This window comes from Vipera ursinii (assembly GCF_947247035.1).
Source record: "Vipera ursinii genome assembly, chromosome: 3".
NCBI lineage: Eukaryota > Metazoa > Chordata > Lepidosauria > Squamata > Viperidae > Vipera > Vipera ursinii.
This window is the reverse complement of record NC_139516.1, coordinates 49955812-49978160: the sequence shown is the minus strand read 5'-3', so window position 1 is coordinate 49978160 and position 22349 is coordinate 49955812. Positions and strand designations below refer to the sequence as shown.

Sequence of the window (22349 nt, the reverse complement as noted above, 5' to 3'; positions counted from 1 at the left end):
TCTGCTCAGTTATTTTCTCTGAAACACCATATCCCCCTTCTAAATTATCTCAGAATATCTTCAGGGAGCATTTCAAAGGGCTGGGGTACCAACAGAAAAGTTATACCATTTGAACTAAGGCAAACTTTCTTGGATGATATATCTTAAAAGGGCTGAACTTAAGCTGTCAAGGGCTTCAAAGATAATGTCCAGCACTTTATATTTTGCCTGGAAAGGAATTGACAATGTAGTAATTTAAGAATATGTGTAAATGGCCTATTTCACTTGGTCATCTTCCAAGATCAGTCTGGCTCCTGAGCTTTGTATTGACTAAAGTTTCTGAAAGGCAGCTCCACAAAAGTTACATTACAATAGTGAAAGTTATCAGCATGGGAACCACAGTTTTAAGATCATCCACTAGCCTTCAGAAAAGGATACAGTTGGCATATCAGCCGAAGGTTATAAAGGGTGCTTCTGGCTATTGCCTCAGGCTGGAAAATCAGAAAGAGATTCAGTTGAAAAGAACTTCCAAGTACCTATTGTGGGAGAATGTAATCCCATTCACAACAGGCAGGTCTATGACTACATTAGAATTATGGCCTGTTTCATTGAGCACCACCATTTTTTATTATCCAGCCCATAACTGACTGCAGGCATTTATTCAAAAACTCTGGAGACAAGATGAATCTTGAGACAAAATGAATCTTTAATGTCAAATAATAACATAATAATAAACAAATGAGTTCATCTATTGATCCAACAGAATTTCCAAGAAATTAAGCTAGAATACTATGCCCCTAACTAAGACTTTACGCTAGTACAGAGCATAGCATAATATTGGCACAGTGCCTAGCAACAGATACTGTGATACAATAGTATGTGCACATAGATGCACACACACATAGCGAGCCATCAGAATGGACTTCATTAGAAATGTAGGTCAATTGGAAAAAATTTTAAGTCTAAGAATTGCAGGAGAAAAATAACTTAAAACTCCATTTTTATCTAGATTGTACGCTTGGATCGAAGTATGGAACAGATTATCTTTCCAGTGCCTAGCATCTGCCAGTTCCTGACCAAAGAAACAAAAAACCGTTTATTTACCACTACCGAGCAGGATGAGCAGGGCAGCAAAGTCAGTGATTTTTTTGAGCAGTCATCCTTTCTCCACAATGAAATGGAATGGCAGAGGAAACTGCGCAGTAAGTCTGGAAAAAGGAAATCAGATTCCTCCTTCAGATAGTAATTTGGAGAGCACCAAACTACATGTTGGCTTAGTTCCCGCAGCATTGTGCAGCATCTGTCAAGTGGAAATTTCACTGGAACTTCTCTTTTTCTGACTTTGAAACCGAAGTGTTGAAGTCTTGTATACTGTGCTCCAATTCAAGCAAAAAAAAAAAATATTTCATACAGGCCACTATAGGTTACAGTTGTTGAGAAATGGGCAGCTTCCCACATCTGGTTTTTGATAGGTGTAAGGAAAGTCTGGAAAACAATTTAGACTTTGGGTGGGAATTTTCTGACCAACGTGGAAGGTTGCTTTCTAAAGAGAGAAGGCAGAATCAACTACATTGGCATTAATATGTGCCACCATCCAGCAGCATCTGCATTGGTGTCTATGAGAGCAGCAGTGTACATTGTTGCAGTGCAAACCCTGCCTATTTTGTACATGCCTTATTATGTTCTATATCACAAGCTTGGCATACAATTATTTCCTTCCATATTTATTGCTAATTTTGAATTCTCCCCCTGCTTATTCGGCTTTCTGTAATATGTTTTCTGGCCTTGAAATATCTAAAGTAGAACTAATAGCCTGGAATGTTTCCAAAATAAAACATTCATGAATATGAGGGAAAGGCTGGGTAGCCAGCTCACTAATACTAGAAAATCTAATTAAATTATGCCGATTTTCTTTTAAACACTTAGTCAGTACTAGCAGCCCTTTCCAACCCTCAACAATGGAACGACAGCACTGGGTTTTGTAATTTTGTGCTGCCTGGTCTGGTTGATTGTATATCCCTTTAAGCATTGATATATGAATGCAGTGTTTTACAGATGATAAAGGCAGCAAAAATAAAATGAAGACATAATGCTTGTTCAGCTGCGTGTGCTTCATTGCACTGTGTTTTGATAAACTCACATATGACAGCATTTGGAAATTGTGTCCCACTTTCAGGCAATTGATGCTGTTTGCAATTGAGTTGAGGAAACAAGTATATTGATCCCTGCCCCTGTGAATATTTGCAATAAGATTGCTAGAACTCTGGGGAAGCTTGTGCTGCTACTTCGAAGCAGGAGATTTACTTAGCTTTGCCTCTGTTTCCATAGGCAATAGATTGATGTACTGGTTCTCTCGCAGAATGACGCTTTGGGGAAGTATTTCCTTCAATCTGGCTGTCTTCATAAACATCATCATTGCTTTTTTCTACCCTTATGTTGAGGCCTCCTCAATGGGTAGGTATTCACTCCAGGTTGACTTTTTCACTTCTACTCTTGCCATTCACAGATTCCTTTGCAGAGACCCTGTATCCTCTTATACCAATGGTAATGTAGTCTTTCTTTTGACAGCCATTATGCGTTTCCCCCTGAATATTACAGGAATACAACTCTTCAGAAATAGTCTTTCTGCAAAACTAACATGTCATTGGTTAGCCTGCTTCCGAGTAAGATGTGCTGTTCCATTCAGATGATATGCAGATCTCTAAAACAAAGGTGTCATTTTCACTTCAGCGGGTGCTTTGTCAGTCAGTGAGCTAAGGATGAAAACAGTATAAATATTTAAGACAGCTGAATCAGGACATGGTCTATTTAATACAATTCAGTGATGCTGTTGTACGTGATTAGAGCTATACAGTAAGACATTGATATCTTTGTTGCCTATCAGGATTGCTAGTCATGCATTTGTAGTTTACCTGCACGGTTCTGCTCAAGCCATTTTTTTTTACATTGGGTGCTTGGTAATGGGCTTACTTCCCTAACAGTTATTGATCAGGAATAACCACCATGTGGTGGTTTTTTCAGTTATGCAAGTGCTATGCTATTCATAAATATTATAAATAGTTAAGTTTGTCTCTTAATTTCCTAGGATTGCTGGACTCCCCATTGATTCCCTTGCTTTCCTGGTTTTTAATCTGCTTTTCCATCATGGCTCTATTTACTCAGCGCTATGGTCTCCGACCACTCCTGGTGGCGCTGATTTTGCGATGCATCTATCATCTAGGCATCGGCCTTACTCTGAACATATTGGGAGCTCTCAATGTAAGTCAACTACAGTAGTTACCCAGAAATCAGGCGCAGGTTAGGACACTTATTGATGTCCTGAAGTTCTCTTGAACTCAGTAGGATGTATTTTTAGATAGACATGTTACGGTAACTTAGTGGGAGATCAAAGTTGTACCATACAGGTAGTCCTCGACCTATGACCATAATTGAGCTCTAAATTGCTTTTGCTAAGGGAGATTGTTATTAAGAGAGTTTTGCCCCATCTTACGATCTTGCTTGCCACAGCTGTTAAAGGAATCGTTGCAGTTGTTAAGTTAGTAACACGGTTAAGTGAATCTGGTTTCCCCCATTGACTGTCCTTGTCAGAAGGTTGCAAAAGGTGATCACATGACACTGGGACACAGCAACCACCATAAATATGAACCAGTTGCCAAGCGCCCAAATTTTGATCACACGACCATGGGGATGCTACAACAGTTATGAAGTACGAAAAACAGTCATAAATCACTTTTTTTCAGTGCCGTTGTAACTTTGAACAATCACTAAACAAACTGTTGTAAGTCAAGGACTACCTTACCAGGGTATGTGCCAGGGATCAGTCATAGAATTAAGATATTTCTTTGTGGGCAAGTGAAAAAGATTAAAAAAGTGAATAGATTTATATTGGAGTTAATTAAAAAGAAAAGTCAAATAGTGCAGCATCATATTAAGTTAATGTTTGCCCTCAGCTATATCTATCTTTTGTTTGTTTTACAGCTGACAAATAAGATTGTATTTGTAGTAAGCTTTGTTGGCAATCGTGGGACATTCATCCGAGGATATAAAGCCATGATCATGGACATGGAATTTCTTTATCACGTCGCCTATATCTTGACCAGCGTCTTGGGACTTTTTGTACACGAACTTTTCTACAGCATCTTGGTACAATAATCTTATCAACATAGTCATTAATGAAAAAATTATGATTTTGTTTCCCTTGCTTTTTCTTATTCAGTATTTTGTCTGCTTTTGTGGGTGTCTGTAATTTTATAAGTTGCCTAAGAAGAAATATGATTTAGATTGGAGAATTTAGCAGACAGACAGAACTAAAATTTGTTCATGAGATGGGAAATTGCAAGGTATTTTCAGAGTTACACAGTGTATTTATCAATATAATGGGAATGTTGAGACGTGCAAGAATGTACTACAGCTACTCAATCTTAAGTTTATGTGTATGTTTATTTGTCAAATTTACATGGCTGCCCATCTCACATGATGTGATCCTGGGCAGTGTACAATACAGTCTACTATTAAAACTACAGAACCAATTAAAAACCAATTAAAAACAATTAAATGAAATATGGATTAAAAACAATATTACAAGAGAGAAAACAGTGCAGGTTTTCGTGAGAGAAAATATTACATAGAATACAACCAGTGCATGGGCTCCCTATTACCAGAGAATCCACAGTCTTGCTGAAAAAAAGAAAATATTTTGAGTGCTTTCCAGGAGGCCACAAAGGTGAAGTTCTGAAAATAAAACTTAGAGAAGTAGAAAAATATTTTATAGCCCTTGTTCTTTTTATATTGATTTGACCTAGGGAAGTTTATTTTTCTCTTTCAGCTATTTGACTTGATCTATCGTGAGGAGACTTTATTCAATGTTATCAAAAGTGTGACACGGAATGGACGTTCAATTTTACTGACAGCCCTTCTGGCCCTCATCCTGGTTTACCTCTTCTCCATTGTTGGCTTCCTCTTTCTAAAAGATGACTTCATTCTGGAAGTAGACCCACTGCCCAACATCAGATCGAAAGGTTTGTTCTCCTACTTAAGTAAAGTATCTCCATTTCCATCCTGAAGTTCTGATCAACTTTGAGAGGACAAAATATTTTAGTTACCAGGAAGTGGTTCCTTCTGTTTTTAAAAAAATATTTATCTATTTAGCCATCAATCCATTCATCTGTTTATTTATGAGATTTATCAGACTGCCTGAAACCACCTGGACTCTAGGTGGCTTAGAGAGATTTACGTATTAAGAACAGATTAAAATCAGAAAATTTGAAAAGAGTAAACATAGAAATCTAAAAATTATCAGAATGTAAGCATGTCATCACTCCACAGCCTTTTGTACTTTAAAACTCTCACCTCTCTTGAGGGTCTTATCAGTCTATCTAACCATACATTTCCAAGTCTTTCCTTTTCCTTCATATATTTGTTTTGCAATCTGTTCATAAATAATTCTCATACCATTTCAACATATTTTGTTCATAGGATCTCTCATTTTTATTCCATCTTTATTATTCATCAACTATTCTTCCATTTCTGTGCACACATTTCTTAAGAGTCCCATTCCCACTAAATTAAATCACTTTTTATGTTTTTCCTAATGTTATTAAACTTCCACTTCCATATAACAAAGTAGGCAGAAGCATCCTCTTAAAAACTACCTTTTTATTTGTTTAGACAAACATTGACTCCTTACACTAGGCTATTTATTTATCTTTCTACTCTCTTAATGTTTTTCATCCATTTTCCTCAACTTTAGTAAACATTCTGCTACATATACTAATTCATCTACTTGGTCTAGTTATTCACAATTTATGTGAAACTTGCAGTAATTTGTTCCATTTTCTCAGTCACACATAATTCCTTTGCTCTTGGACACATTAATTTTCAAGTTCATGCTCCTCTGTGCATCATACAGTTTATAATTTGAATTTTAGGCAACAAACAACTTCATTTGCATGCGCAAGTAAACAGACATTCCTGAAAGATTATAGCATATTTTCCGATGTTAGCAGACATAGATTTGCCATCAATTTAACAGAACCTGTCTCTGAGACAGGCTGTTGAAATGCAATCTTATTTATTGATAATTTCTCCATTTTGTTTTAACTCTGCCAGTTACGAGATCAAAGTATGTGTAATGAGTTTAGGAGCAAGCAAAGAGACAACTCACCCACAATATAAGCTAATTCAGCAGATTAAGCAAAAGAGGGAGGAGAGGGAACAAAAAAGGTATCCAACTCACGTTTCCACATGCTAAACATCACAGAGCTGCTCCCCAAATGTGCCACATCACATCGTAACATTTTTAATTTCATTGATTTTGTTGGAGGCTCCTTGTTTTGCGCTCTTCCAAAATATTTTTGATTTCTTTAAAAATCTCTCAATCTTTGCATTTGCTTCTTGCCAACTTAACCATTTCTTGTATTTGTTGCATCTAATTCCCCCCCCCATGAATGCATTATACAGTATCTTTCTCATCTTTATTTCTGCAGCATTCATTTCCTTTTAAGGATTTATTCTCATACATGGCATCCATATTTCTCGTTCACTCCATACCTGTCTGTGCTACTCTGTGACATTCTTTTTACTCTTTTCTAAACAGCTTCCACATCTTATGCTTGCTTTCCCCTTTATTCTGTTAGGTCAGGGGTCAGCAGCCTGAAACAGTGAAAGAGCCACTCGGAACCGGTTCCCTCACAAAAGGAAAAACTGGGAGCCGCAAAAAATGTGTGCACATGTGCGTACATGTGCGCATGTGCAGAACAGGGTTTGACTGAAGAGTGGAGCCAAGGCGAGATATGCACCTACCCTGCATATTTGAATTGATTGGTTGAACTTTATTTAGTCCCACTTTTTTTTTTTTGGACTGCACATGTGAGAAGACTGGGAGCTGCAGGAGACGGCTGAAAGAGCCGCATGCGGCTCTGGAGCCGCGGGTTGTAGACCTGTGTGTTAGGTAATGCAAACAAGGATCCAGGTTGTTGTTGTTTGCATTGGAAAATATGTTTTTATTTATATTGATTTTGTTCATAAAAGCATCCTGTTCTGAAATTACTATCAACTAGTACATTTTATGTCATTTTATACAACTTAGATTTTTGGTGTACTTGTGTTTTTTTATTTAATAGACACCTGATTGCGTTTTATAGTTCTGTTGAAAAGAAATGTGACACTGCTAAATATCAGAGATGTTAGTCACAGGAACCACTTTCTCGATCTTTTTAAAAATTATGAACAGAAATGGGATGTTTTGACAAATCCACTATCTCTTGTACTTCCAGCTACAGATCCCATGGAGATGCGAAGCAACTTAGGAACTTTTATGGGGTCATGCAGTAACGATAAAATAAGCTGCTCTTCCTCTGATACAGTGCCTGAAGTGTTGCAAGGTAAAGGGTCTTTAGATAGGGACACTAATAAAGAAATGTAAAGAAATCTTGCATCTTTTACTGAACATATTGACAATGTGTCTTCAGTGACATTATTCTGTGCCTTAGGTCAGAGGGAAAAGAAAGGTTTTCCTCTGATTTTCTATTTAACATACAGGATTGTCTTTGTAGGCAGTCATCCCAGCACCTTAAAACCAGAAAAGAAGATTCATCTGAATTAAAAGCAGCTCTATTATAATAGCTTGTTTTGGGGACCTCCTCCAACATGTTCCTTTATGTCTTTTAAACTGGAACCATTAGGCAGAGCAGCCAAAATTTCCAAATGATTTCCCTTGTTCAGCAATTGTTCATTTTCTGCTGTGTTGTTGCTTGTATTCCAGAAGAAGATAATACAGAACGAGCTTGTGACACGCTTCTCATGTGCATAGTTACAGTACTGAATCATGGCCTGAGAAATGGAGGTGGTGTGGGTGATATACTCAGAAAGCCATCTAAAGATGTGAGTATACTTGAGGCAATCTATGTATGAAATAACTGACCAAGCTTTTATATTTCTCTGAAGTCAGGAATACTTCAGAATCTACCAGATTGCATATAGTGCTTTGAGGCAAACGTGCTGAATACTCTACAAGGGTAACCCCATGCATTCCTAATTTGTGTCTCCCACACAGATTTAAATGTTGCTCCTGTTTGTATTCAGTTGAACAGTTACTTATTTCTTTAAAATATTATACAGTTGCCCATGTCACAAGAGTGACTCTGGGTGCCATACAAAGATTAAAGCACAAACCATAACACAAACATGACAGTGCCCACGTTAAAACAATAAAAGCACATTAACAGCAGCAGTGCTTGCCTAACTTTTGGGCCCAAATGTCTGGGGAGAGAGGTCTTTAGCATTTTGCAAAAGATTAACAGGTCATCTGATTCTCCTGGAGGATGCTGTTCTATAGGGCAGTTCTAAGGTCCAATAAGATGACATTGTTAGATGTAAGACACCTGGAGCACACCGTTTTTATTAGAACTAATGGCCAAGCAGAAACATAAGGAGGGAAGCAGCTCCTCAGATAGCCCCTTTATGTCATGTAGGGCTTTATGGTGATAATTAATACCGTGAATCAAATAACCGCATTGTGGAGCAGCTGCAACTTCTGAATACTCTACAAGAGCAGTCCCATGCAGAGCACATTACAGTAATCCAGACAGAAGATAACTGAGTCAACATGAACAAGGCCTCATGGTCTAGGAACTTCTCTCCAAGCTACTTGTCCTCTTTTCTATCTGATCCCCTTTCCTTTATGCATTAGCTTGGCTACTTGTTTTTCAATGTTTACAGTATCAAGTATTTTTATTTCATATTAATTGGAGTTTTGATAATACACTGTGCATGTTCCCAGTAATCACATTTTTCTTCAACGTTTTCTAGTGGGCAATATTTTTTGATATGACACTGGAAAAAGGAAAGCTATACTTGCTGTTAATGACTCTCTTGATTTTTTTTATCTTAAAGGAATCCCTGTTCCCTGCTCGAGTGATCTATGACCTCCTCTTCTTCTTCATTGTCATAATCATAGTCCTTAACCTCATATTTGGTGTCATCATTGATACCTTTGCAGATCTAAGGAGTGAAAAACAGAAAAAAGAGGAAATCCTGAAAACAACTTGTTTTATATGTGGTAAGTGCTTAGAGAAAAGTAGTTCTTACACTCAACAAACATCTTCCAAGAATTTGTAAGAAAAATACTTTTTCTCTCTTTTTTTGGTATAAAACATTTTATTAATGCTTACATTTCAAGGGACTTGTTTAAATACCAAACTCTTCTCCATCAGTGAGAGAAAACTAGTCGTATCTTTTATAATAAACAGGATTAACTCTTGTTCCCAAGTAAATTTTATGAAACAGTATTGATGAAGGATGTTGTATGGTGGATTTAAAGGACTCTTGAGTTTATCCAGTTTGCATCAAGATAGTTTGGAAGAGATTGTTCTTATAGCAGAATATAGAAATCTATGAATAAAGAGTGTTCCATGTTGGTATATTAAAAAAAGTGATATGTATTATTATTCTGACAGAGTTAATAGAATATACAGTACATCTTGATCTATGGCAGATCTTTGAATTGTTTGCAGTGCAGTGGAGAGGATTTATAAGGTAAAGGTAAAGGTTCCCCCGCACATGCGTGCAAGTCGTTTCCAACTCTAGGGGCCGGTGCTCATCTCCGTTTCAAAGCCGAAGAGCCAGCGCTTGTCCGAGGACATCTCCGTGGTCATGTGGCTGGCATGACTAGACACCAAAGGCGCATGGAACGCTGTTACCTTCCCACTGTAGTGGTCCCTATTTTTCTACTTGCATTTTTACATGCTTTTGAACTGCTAGGATTTATAGACCCAGTCTTATAATAATAGAAGTAACAAAATGATTTGTTATGCCATATCCCTTAGATTATATATACATTTAAAAAGCTTGGATCTTAGTGGATGATTAGCTTAGCTTAGTTTAGCTTAGACTTTATGGAATTACTGGGAGCTCTGCTTACCTTTGGTATTCAACTCAAGACAAATTCCTGGGCTAAGAATATATACGTGTGTGTTTTATATTAGAATTCATTTGATAGAACCCAAGTTTAAAAAAACTACAAAATAAAACATGAAGAATTAAACTTACTTGTTTCCAACTTTTGTCATACACTTAGGTGGAAAGTGCAGCATTTCTTTAATGAAAGTATGGTTAATTTCTTTACAATATCTCATTGATTGATACATCCATAGATCATTTAGAGGAAGTGTGCTGCCATTCTAAATAACTTCTTGGCACGTGGACACAATTTTACAATTCTACAGTTTGTCTTGAATAGAACTAGAGCATGGTAGCACAAGGCTTTAAGTTTAAGAATGAGAACATAAACAACCTGTAGGAATGAAATCTGTTCTATACAGTAGTACCTGTGTTTAGTTTGCTTGTAGTTTAGTACGCATTTTGCAGCTTCCAAGGCACCCCTGGATTGCACCAGTGAAATGTGGCAACAAAACCATTGATTTTTGATTCTCCTGTATTTATTTTGCTAAAATAATAGACCTCATCTTAATTTAAATTCTACATTAGCTAACCATTCCAATGCATCTAAGTAGTGTGATGGAGTTCATGAAAACTGCCTTTTAATAAATATGTCAGCCTGGAGAGATGCTTCCAAGTCTTCTTGGATTTTTGGCTAACATACATTAACAGAGCTCTTATCTTACAATATGAAAGTGTTCTAAGTCTCAAGGCGCCACTTTTGTCTTTTATGTCTTCAATTTACCTCCCAAACGAATGGAACATTTTTATCACATCCCCCTCCAAATGAAGAAAAGTGAAAATATCCCCAAAATGTTGCCCTCCCTCCTCTTTCCAGATTTCAGATCAATATGAAGCAGTCAATGAGGCATAGCTGTCTGAGCTCTAGAGAAATGATGGATCGGTTTCTGCTACATGTAAATTTTTTGAGAAGTCTTGTTTTAACAAATAATTCATCTAAGTGTCCAAACTGAACACCCTCATAGGAATTTTTCTGCTCCACTACAATTCGTTCGTTTTTCTCCTCTAGATTACTGAAGTTAGAGTAAAAATATCTCGAAGGCTATCTGTTATAAGTGCCTGCTGCAAACAGGCTCATCAATCCATTAGGTAGTGTCCAATCTACTACATTCAGATTGCTCTAGGCTGCAAGTGGAGGACAAATGCGCTGAAGAAAAATGCTTGGAGATCCAGACTTAGCAAGAGATGGAGGATCATAGCAGTTTCTAAGTAATATTACATTTGCTTTCATTTTCTCTATAGGGCTTGAAAGGGACAAGTTTGACAACAAAACGGTATCCTTTGAAGAGCACATTAAATTTGAACACAATATGTGGAATTATCTGTACTTTATAGTACTGGTGAGAGTGAAGAATAAGACAGACTACACAGGGCCTGAAAGCTATGTGGCGCAAATGATCAAGGTATGCATTGTGTAATTTCATAGAAATAAAGTAATAACAAAGTTTGTTATTCTCTTTAAAAAAAATCTGCCTGATTTTCTTGAAATTCTTCCCACTGTTCCAGATTCTATAGATGCTGTCCATTGTGACGTTCATAGCACGCTTCATAGGGTATTTGGTTTCTAATTTTTTAAACAGATGGTATTTATCCTTTTTTAAAAAATTGTTTAGAAAGCCAAAGAACCTGAAGGTTTGTGACTAAGTAGGAGTGATTGCTTTTCATTTCTGGCTCTCTCCTGGCTTTCACTAGGCATTTCTCCTGTGGTTGACATGAGAAGGGTGGTAGTGGTGGCAGCCATACTAGTGTTGCCTTTGTGGAGAAATATCAATCGCAATTTTAGGATTGGTTTTGAAACAGGGATTTGCCTGGTTGTCCTACGGCATGATCTTTGCCAAGTTGAGGAGACGATGCAGTCTTATTGAACCATGGATTCTTTGAGGATTTGTGATATTGAGCCACCATATTGCTGCAGTTCCACTTTTACTTGGAAAGATTCTGAAACATGCAGGCAGACTATTGTTCTCTTCCATGGAATTTACATAATTCATGTTTTCACTAATTTTGGCAACCAGGATATAGGCTGAACCACCACCGATTTATAAATGATATCTAATCTTGTCTCTTTTACAAGTAATATAAAGAAGTTGAAATTCTGAATCAAATGCCAAAGTAGCACAATGGAAGGCCGGTAGAACCAGGTCAAAAAAAGAAAAAAGAAAAATTGAAATATTTGGCTGAATATTTATGCTGTTGAAGTTGAAACTCAAATACTTTGACCACCTAATGAGAAGGAAGGACTCACTGGAGAAGAGCCTAATGCTGGGAAAGATCGAGGGCAAGAGAAGAAGGGGACGACAGAGAATGAGGTGGCTGGATGGAGTCACTGAAGCAGTAGGCATGAGCTTAAATGGACTCCAGAAGATGGTAGAGGACAGGAATGCCTGGAGGAACGTTGTCATGGGGTCGTGATGGGTTGGACACGACTTCACAACTAACAGCAATTTATGCTGTTCTGGAACACACATAATTCCTCCCAATATAAATGAAAGTGACGTTAGACTTATCATTGCCACTAGCAGCAATGATTTGGGTAGTTCACAGCATTTGCTAATCAAGAACCCCACAGTTCAACCCTAAGCTTCAAATATTCTATTGGTACTTGCTAATCAAGTATGTCTCATATATTCGCAAGAACGCTATATTATGGAATGGAGAAAATGGATTGAGTTTATCCAGAACAAGTATAGGGTTAAGAAGTTTTATGTAGCATTTGAATAAGTCTTCTTTCGTTTTTTCTTTTCTTTTCTTATTTTAGTTTCTTTTTATACATATTCAATATTACTAAGGCTTGTTTTATCCTATATAAGCTAGAGAGTGATGGATTTTAGAGTTTATAGTTGTTAGTATATGATTGTTTATGATTGCTTTTTATATATATACCTTGTATTTAGCTCTGGGAAGTCGGGGGGGGAGGGGGGGAGGTGGGGGGGGAGGAGGGAGGGGGAAGGGGGGATTTTTAAAGGAAAATTGTATCTTAAAACTTTTCAATAAAAAAAAAGTATGTCTCATATAGATCTATGACTGTTCTTAGAAAGAGGGAACACCGCTACAACTGTTTATCTCCCATTGTTCTTGCAATTATTCAAAATAGCCTGGAAACATTTTAACTATTCTGTATATATTTTTACACTAGCTACCAGTATATTTCCAGACACATTTCAAAATGTTTGATTGTCAAAATTTCAGAAGGTTTGGGACTAGGTTACCTTAGAGGAGGAGGTTCTCTGATATTTATCTCCTAATTATCATTTGAGATTTCTGCTAGGTACCTTCAACTCATTTATCAAGTGAGTCAGTAGCTCCAAAGAAGGCATTATTAATAAGAAACACCAATGCAGAAAGACTCATCTGGCACATACAATTTTCAATTTTTCAGGCGTATTAGAGAGATTTTTGATTTAGGTTACATAACTCAAATAAATTTTAATTCCATCTGGAGATCTTAATCTATTTTCATTTTCTTACTGTATATTTTGTTTCTAACAATTCTAAACTCTTAAATTCCTATTTTTCCCCCCAATAATCACTGCAGAACAAGAACTTGGATTGGTTCCCTCGGATGCGAGCCATGTCCCTGGTCAGTAATGAAGGTGAAGGAGAACAGAATGAGATCCGATGTCTTCAGGATAAACTGAATTGCACTATGAAGTTGGTATCTCATCTCACTTCACAGCTGAACGAGTTGAAGGAGCAGGTAATCAAAACATCTAATATATTTTCCTCTTTTTACTGGACTATATAAATTTCTAAAATCTAGAAAGGGCTAAAATAACATTATGTATCTTGAAGGACAAAAATGTCTCTCACTAAAAAATGACATACTGATTTCAGAAAAATGTAGAACATGCATTGTTTTCTGACAAGTCCTCATCTGCGTCTGAAATACAATTTACTATTCAGGAAACAGCAAGCTTCCTCTCAACCCTAAGTTTCAAATTATGCTTTCCATTTACTTGCATCAAATGCCCAATTTAGTTTGTAATCAGCATAAGGCTTGCCTTTGGTGGAAATCATCTACCGAGTTTTTTTTAAAAATTGCATTTGGAATAGTTTACCCTCTGGTACAAAGTATAGCTGCAGTGCATTATAAAAGTTTATAATATGGTATTTATTTATACCAATAACTTGTATGAAGTGGAGGCATACCCAAGAAAAAGTTTAGAGATGTTTGTAACAGCTGTTATTCCAAAGTATCTGAAATCCTTTATAGCTCAAGAACTATATTGTGAATCCTTAATTAAAAAATTTAAGAACCATCTTTTAATGTTCCTTTTTTTTACTGCAAATTTCAGATGACAGAGCAAAGAAAGCGGAGGCAACGAATGGGTTTTGTGGATGTTCAGAACACAATGAATCACTGAGACAGTGGAATCCAACTAAAACTGTAGTATATAGATATATATGCACTTCCTGAAGAGATATTGGTACTAAGTTCCTTGCAAAGATTTTACTGACAACGAACATTGGTCCAGGCTGTGACAATTGATAAAATCTCAGCTCTTCCTTTTATCTCAAGCAGGATTGATTGAAGGCATTTACTGGAATTCAACAAGAAACTGAAGCCATGACTAATTGTTTCTTCATATGCATTCAGTTTGCCATACCTTTGAACTGTATTGTAACTGTTCCTCCTTTTTTTCCTTCATGCACTACATTTGGATGGCTACATAGCCAGGTGCAAATAGAATTGACAGCAAGTAGTAGCTTGCTACCTTTTTAACTTATTCAAAGATATATGGAAAGTCACCATAAAAAGATGCAAGTGTTTCATGTTAAGCCTTTTGAAGACATGAACATTTTGTGTCTAGAATCACATCTCAATCAAGAAATTGCAAGAAAATATTCTATTAAGTTAATAGTTTAAGCAATCATATAATTCATAAAATGGCTTTTTTTTAACTGGTAAGACTGGACATTAATGAAAGATTGCACATTCGTGCTGTAGTCCAAATGGGCAGTTTGTGCCTTGTTCACTCAATAGTATAAAGTACTTTTAGAATTCATCCTGCTTCCAGGCACTAAGAGTTTTTGGGAAATATTTGAACTGTCATGGGTATCAGAAATATCAGTTATAATTAATCTACATCAGTGAGACTGGAGCTGCAAAAAAAGTGGGAGGAAAAAAAGACTAGGGCTACAAGTATAGAAGTTCTGAAATATGAACTTAAAACATTCCTTGATAGAATAATTTGCTCCTCTGAATTTAGAACACTTGTATAAGAAAAAGCCCTCTGTAAAATCTACTTCTGCTAGTTGCTGTCAAATGTAAACAAGACAGAAAACAGTTGTGTATATTAATTGTGCCTAGTTGTCCATTAGCACTAGTCTGTGGGGGAGATTAGAAACAATCAAGAAGTCTGTTTCATTCACATTTGGACCAAAGCAGAGTGTTCTTCAAATATACAGACTGCTATGCAGATTTAGTAAGAAAAGATTTTACTAATCATAAATCCAGCTTTGTAATTTATCTTCATCTGGTTTGTTTCTCAAACACTGTTTAAAATGTTAATATGTGAATCTTCTGAAATTTAAAACACAAAATCAATATAATAAACGGAAAACAGATGAAACAGTAGCCTCTTAATAAACTTGTCAGATGACAAATCTTGACCAATTTTCTAAATAATTGTTAGTCACTTAAGGTTAAAATTCTAAAGTATTTTAGAAGACATTTATTCTAATCTTTTGCTCAATGTATAGGTTCCCCAACCTTTCTGGCTTTGTGGGCAGATGGGGGGGAATGGTTCTGCTTGAGTTTCGGGCGTGTGCACTGCTCCATTTGCTCAAGCAGTGGACACAGTGCTCGCCACTCGCACAAATGGAGCAGGCGCATGTACTTGCCTGTTGCTTGTGCAAGTGGGGATGTGCGTGTGCCCACCACTTCTACAGACCAGTTCTGAATGGCTCAAGGGCTGGTAGTGGGGCACGACCTGGGGATCCCTGATGTATAGGCTATAAATGCTTTCCCTCCATTGAATCCTCTCTTCCTGGTTCTATGGAACCATGGCCACAGTGACTTGTGACCCACAAGATCTGTGTATGTGCTGATACATGTTTTGGCACGCTTGCTATTTTGTTAGGGTATTAGCATGTCCCACTGGTTTTTGCTGTTATTTCCTGGCCACTGAGAATGGATTTTATGTACATTGCAGCAAAGAACGTTTGGGAGCTGCCCATGTATTTGGAATTACTTTGCTATTGCATCGATTTCACAGGCAGCAGTCATAGAATAGAAATTTCTCCTCTGAGTATTCAATTTTGCACAACATATGGTAAGCTTCTTTTTCCCCAAAGTGCTGCCTTTCCAGTAAACAACACACAAGCTAATTAACAGTAAGAACCCACACATTTCTTTCACAGAATCCCAATGTTAGACTTTGTTTTGTTTTGACATGAATTAGTTCTGTTAGACTCCAACACATCAGTTGCAAGATGACATTCACTACTGAAGATAGGTAAACACCCACAGCATGTAACTATATCATTTCCTGTTCTTCAGATGGACTTCCTAAGTCTTTATAAAATAATGTAGTCAAATGGAGCTTGTTTTCAGAATAGCTTGCCATTGTCCTTTGCTGGTAACGAGGTTTAGCTAAACTGGCAAAAACAGTGCTTTATGAAATCAGTTAAAGACCAAGTTATTATTTGGAATCTTCTTTGTGATGCTTGGTGGAGAATTTTTCACGTAACCTTTTCAATTTTCCAAGCCTTCCTTCTTCCAGCTGCTTCAGTTGTTCTGAAAACAGTAGTAGTTGAATAAATTAAGATAGAATACTTTCTAAAAAATAAGTTTTATATTTCTTCCTACTTATTTAAGAGTGAATTACAAAATATAGGTGACTAATGTACTTCTTCCAGTATGCAACTGGAAGTCACAACAGACTTTACCTCCCTAATCCACAAGCCTTTGCAATCCATACAGTCGAATACTCACAATCACAAGCAATAATTCTGTTTTAAGTTACACCTTCAAAACCCTAAAATGCAAAGCATTAGTTTCCATCTAAATTTTTGCTTCACTGCCTGAGGCAATATATTTTCTTTATTCAGTAAAGCAATTCTAGAGCCAGGAAAAAGTAACATTTTCTATATGTATTGAACAAAAGCCTACAATTTAGTTCCAGGCCACTCCAAATATATTTTAAATGCATTCTGTTTTGAGTGTATAAACAAAAATTAAATCATTACAATAGAAAACTCTTGAATGATAATAGCTTTTAGCCTTAGCTCCTCTATAGTATACCCTATACAGAAGAGGCATTATACATTTACCTCTATTCCTTTTCATCTTTTTAATCCAAAGAAGAAGAAAGCAAGCAGATAAAGAATATAGAATTACAATTCTTATATTACATGTTAGTTTTTGGCTGATCCTCCTCAGCACATGCTAGTAGTCCTTGACTTACCATCGTTCAAGGACTGTTTGAAGGTATAATGGCCCTGATAAAAGTGATTTACAATCAATCCTTGCACTATAACCGTTGCTGCATCCTCAGTCACATAATCAAAATTCAGGTGCTTGTCAACTGGCATGTATTTATGACAGCTGCAGCATCGTGGGTCATGTGAACATCATTTTCTGATCTTCCTAGCCAGTTTCCGACAACCAAAGTCAATACGGGAAGCCAGATTTGTATGGAAGAGTTGCATGGAATTATGTCATAACCACTGAATTCCAAGAGTCATGTGACTTTAAATGGAAGAAATATGAAAATGGCAGTTGGGACTATGAGAAATGGCTTGCTCCATTAAGCTTAAAGTAGCCTAGGTTACATGAACAAGGGCACCCTTTTTATGTTGAGTGACTCTTGCATTTCTTTTTTTTAAAAAAGCCTGACATATCTACTCTTTAAATTGTTCACAGCTTCTTTGGATTAAAAGTGGATGATTGTGTATCACTTTATACCACCATGCAACTTACAGCCACTATGATACAAAGCTCAATGAGGGGCACTGAAGTAGTCCTTTACAAGTGTTTTTAGAATATATTTGAACTCATAGTAAAGCTGTTGACATGAAGGAAAAAGTTAGTGGCAGCAAATTCTTGTGTGGGAAAAAAAGCCAAAGGAAGAAAGAAAAAAATGTACAAAAACTATAAATAAATCTACTGTACAAAAGATACTAGATTTATGCCAATACATGTCCCCATAAATACGCAAGCAGTTACTACAGTTTAAATACCTGTTGCTAGGACCAACTTGCATTCCTCCACTGGCACTCCAGAGAAGTTTGTATCTCTCAGACGTGGATACTATTCCAAAAAAGAAAAACAGACATATAAATATACACCTTCTCTTCTCTGATAAAAGTGCTTTTGACAAGCTAATCTACTGCATGGCAAGGAATGAAATAAATTTAGTAGGTACTAGAGCAGAGGTAGGGATGCAGTGGCTCAGTGGGTTAGGACGCTGAGCTTGTCGATCAGATGGTCGGCAGTTTGGCGGGTCAAATCCCGAGTGCCGCATAACAGAGTGAGCGCCTGTTACTTGTCCCAGCTTCTGCCAACCTAGCAGTTCGAAAGCACATAAAAATGCAAGTAGAAAAATAGGGACCACTCCGGTGGGAAGGTAACAGCGTTCCGTGCGCCTTTGGCGTCTAGTCATGCTGGCCACATGACCACGGAGACGTCCTCGGACAAGCGCTGGCTCTTCGGCTTTGAAACGGAGATGAGCACCGGCCCCTAGAGTCAGAAATGACTAGCACGCATGTGCAGGGGAACCTTTACCTTTACCTTTAGAGCAGAGGTCCCCAACCTATGGGCAGCAGCCCACTACCGGGCTGTGGCCTCTTGGCCACGTCAGTGGCTGACCAGTGTGCACATGCGTGCACTCACCCCCTCCTTGCACTGGTCCTAGCGATCTGTGAGCCTCAAGTGTTAGCTGAGCTGCGAGGCTCTTGCTGGCAGTAGCTAAATCATGAGTTGCGAGGCTTGCTGGTGCTTGTCAAGCTGTGAGCCTCTTGCCAGCATTAGCTAAGCTGCGTGCCAGCGCTAGCAGCCCCATTTGTGGAGCACACATGCTCACGGCCCCGTTCGCACGCATGCAGCCACATTTGCATGTGCTCATGTGCGCATAAAGATGCCTACCCCTCTCTTTCCCACTGGGCCGCCAATCCAAAAAGTTTGGTGACCCCTGTACTATTCTTACGGTAATTAACAGATGTGCATATTCAGATATATAAATGCATATATATTTCAGACTATTTTCAAAGATTATAACAAAATTTAAGAATGCAATTGTCTTTTTCTTGAACTAAGATTATGAACAGATCTAAACAGTATGCCTAGTATCAGAATTAGAAAATTATAAAGAGAGAGCAGTCACCATATAACCATACTTACCACAATGACAGAACTCACCTTATTTTTATAATAATTAGTATGAATTTTGGTTAAACTTTCAAAAATTTCATCGCAAGTCACTGGGTCAGCAATCTGCAAGAATAGATTGTAATTAAAAACTTATATAAGTCACAACAATTAAAACACGATTACATGTTCTTAATTTTTAGATGTTTCAATTATAAATTATAACTGCCATACCTATTCGGTTGATTATAAAATTAAAAAGCTTCCTAAAATAGATTTAACATGAATCATGCATGTGAATACCATTTTTTTTGACAATCTTCTACAAATCAAAGTACATAATCTATAGAAAGAGTAAATATGTGATTAAAACAGCCCTAAAATATGCCCACATAATGAAAGTAAGACAAAAAATGATCACTGGGATATGGACATGCAGTATGGACTTATGCCCATGGTGGATAATACTAACACCTACCATCCCACAACGCTGGATCCAGGTCCCTTCACTTTTTGGCTTTAAAATATGACACAGAATGATACATTTTGCAAAATCATGATGCCAAGTTGCCACCTCTTCATTTTCTCCATAGTTCTGAGGTGCTAGTAATTCTCAGGGCAATGGATACAATCTCCCTACATCTTTCTCAATATTTACATGTATTTTGGCTTTATTACAGTACCAAAGATAAGAAGGGGGGGGGGAGACCCACTTCCATCTTAACTCATGAGAAAATTATCAATCAATCAGAATAGATCTTCTAGTCCAGGGGTTTTCAAACGTGGCCCTTTTATGACTTGTGGACTTCAACTCCCAGAATTCTTCAGCCAGGCATGCTGGCTGAGGAATTCTGGGAGTTGGAGTCCACAAGTCATAAAAGGGCCAAGTTTGAAGACCCCTGTTCTAGTCTAACCCCCGGCTCAAGCAGGAGACCTCATGCCATTTCATGCTTCCATGAAGTTTAAAAACAAAAACAAAAAAAAGAGTCCTGAAGCTTCGTCCTCCCAGATCCCAGAACTGAAAAACACGCAGAGGCTTCCCTTCGAGTCAACACGCGTGCCTGCCTCTTAGTCGTTTAATTCCCAATTCATAAACCCAATAAGGTGAGAAAAGGGAAAATCCTGAACTTTTCATAGCCGTCTACACAGCAGCGGCTGCTGCAGCCAAGTCCTGCCGGAGCTCCAGCTCTGCACACAACCACACAACCTCGCTCTGGCCCGGGACGAAGAAGCTTTATAGCTGCAAGGTAAACGACCTTGGCGCCGCCGATCGCTTTAGCCCAGCCCTTGCAGCGCAAGCCCCCCCAATGCTAAGGCCCAACGTGGGTCCCACCTGGGTATTCTCTCCCTCGCGGAAGGCTTGCAACACTCTCTGCCGCACCACGACTCCCAAATCACGGCCGCGCTTGGTCTCCTCCACGGGCCACTCTTCGCAGAGCTTCAAGAAGCGCCGGTAGCGCGCCGAGGCCATCTTGGCGGACGTTTACCCGGCGCTATTGGCGGCCGGCTCACATGGCTGACTACGTCACTCGGGTTTTGGTCCACGAAGCTGGCAGAATCTATTACGTGATCCGGAGAACAGAACATTGCGCCTGCGCAAAGGGAGCCGGCCGCGGCGGCTAACACTGGGAGATAAAGTAGTTTTAATCACCGGGATCACAGTTGTAGAGTTAGGGGAGAAAGTGAGAAGTTACAGACGAAAACAGAAACCCCCTAGGATTCCATCAATTGGACTTTGAGCCAATGGCCAACGGCTTCGAGCAGTGTTTCTCAACTTCGATATGTGGACTTCAATTCCCAGATTTCCCCAGCCATCTTGAAGTTCAGAAACACTGCTGTAGCCCAGGACTTGTTGCAGGTAGTCCTCGACTTACAACCACGATTGAACCCAAACTTTCTGTTTTCAAGTGAGACATTTTTAAAGCGAGTTTTGTCTCATTTTAGGACCTTTCTTGCCACACTTAAGTGAATCACTGCAGTCATTAAATTAGCACAATTGTTAAGTGAATCTAGCTTCCCCATTGACTTTGCTTGTCAGAAGATCTCAAAACTTTTTTCAGTGCCATTGTAATTTTGAAAGGAGTGAGAAGACCAGCTGACGCCGTTCGCCAATGGTTGGGTTTAGGGAGCGGAAGGGTTCCCGGTTCCGTTCGGAGAGGGCGTTTGCTGCGCTTGTGGCGTTTTGCGGGCTGAGAAAGGTGTGCTAACTGTTTGTTGGGTCACTTCTGGGCGTTCACGGGGGCCTTGGACGATGTGGGGTTTTGTAGCAAAGCCTGGTAGGAAAAGGCTTCATCGGGACACGCTTTCCTGCTTGGGGGGCTTCCGAAGCTACGAATCACCCTTTCCAGTTTGCAGCAGTAGTGGCAGCAGCTGGAAGGCAGCGTGAAAACCGGTCCGCGAACCTCGTGTTTCCTGGGGGGGAGAGTTGGAGCCTGTTTTGTACATGCGCGCACATGCGCACCCTTCTTTGCGGCTCCCAGTTTTTTCTTTTGTGAGGGAACCGGTTCTGAGTGGCTCTTTCACTGATTCAGGTTGCCGGCCCTTGGTATATAGGAACATCTGCACAATGTATGGGATAAACTCTCCCAAATCCTGATAAGAAATTCCACAAAAGATTGTGAAGAATAACAGGGCTAAGATCCTGTGGGATTTCCAGAATTAGATGGACCGGCAAGCAGTGGCCAACCAACAAGCCATTGTGGTAGTAAACAAGGGCCAGAAGATAGTGATAATGGTGTAATAGATGTAATGGTGCCAAGTAATCAGCATTATGAAGGAATATGAGAAGCTGGAGAAATACCAGAGTCTCAAAGGAGGATGTGGAAAGTAAAGGCTAACGTGGTCCCAGTGGTAATAGGAGCACTTGGGACTGTGACCCCTAGGCTAGGGTCCAACAGATCCCAGGAACAACATCAGAGCTCTCTGTACAGAAGAGTGCTAGGAACTGCTGAAATATGGTGCAGCATTCTCAAACTCCCAGGCCACTTGTAGAGGATCCGAGATTGAGAAGACACATACCACCCATAGAGATGAGAAGGGATTTTTGCAAAAACAAAACAAAACCACAACCCAAAATGTATTGTTCTGCTGCCAAGTTGCTTCA

General features: G+C 38.6%; 2 protein-coding genes across 3 annotated transcripts in view; one reads left to right on the top strand and one right to left on the bottom strand.

Annotated features, from left to right (window-relative positions):
• The window catches only part of ITPR3 (inositol 1,4,5-trisphosphate receptor type 3), a 119689-nt gene extending 105246 nt beyond the window's left edge, over nt 1-14443 (top strand). For both annotated transcript variants that reach the window (XM_083360433.1, XM_083360434.1), the window contains 11 exons: nt 989-1181; nt 2308-2433; nt 3065-3237; nt 3958-4122; nt 4805-4997; nt 7254-7361; nt 7742-7860; nt 8872-9037; nt 11179-11339; nt 13472-13633; nt 14232-14443. In XM_083360433.1, the coding sequence (XP_083216559.1) occupies nt 989-1181; nt 2308-2433; nt 3065-3237; nt 3958-4122; nt 4805-4997; nt 7254-7361; nt 7742-7860; nt 8872-9037; nt 11179-11339; nt 13472-13633; nt 14232-14300 (1635 nt within the window). In that variant the 3' untranslated portion in view covers nt 14301-14443. The remainder of the gene's footprint in view (nt 1-988; nt 1182-2307; nt 2434-3064; nt 3238-3957; nt 4123-4804; nt 4998-7253; nt 7362-7741; nt 7861-8871; nt 9038-11178; nt 11340-13471; nt 13634-14231) is intronic.
• UQCC2 (ubiquinol-cytochrome c reductase complex assembly factor 2) lies at nt 14312-20779 on the bottom strand. The gene is made up of 4 exons (XM_083360435.1): nt 20580-20779; nt 19298-19372; nt 18121-18190; nt 14312-16675 (listed from the first exon to the last, which is right to left on the bottom strand). The coding sequence occupies exons 1-4, from the start codon at nt 20715-20717 to the stop codon at nt 16581-16583; spliced, it is 378 nt and encodes a 125-aa protein (XP_083216561.1). The 5' UTR covers nt 20718-20779; the 3' UTR covers nt 14312-16580.
• Between the last annotated feature and the right edge of the window lie 1570 nt (nt 20780-22349).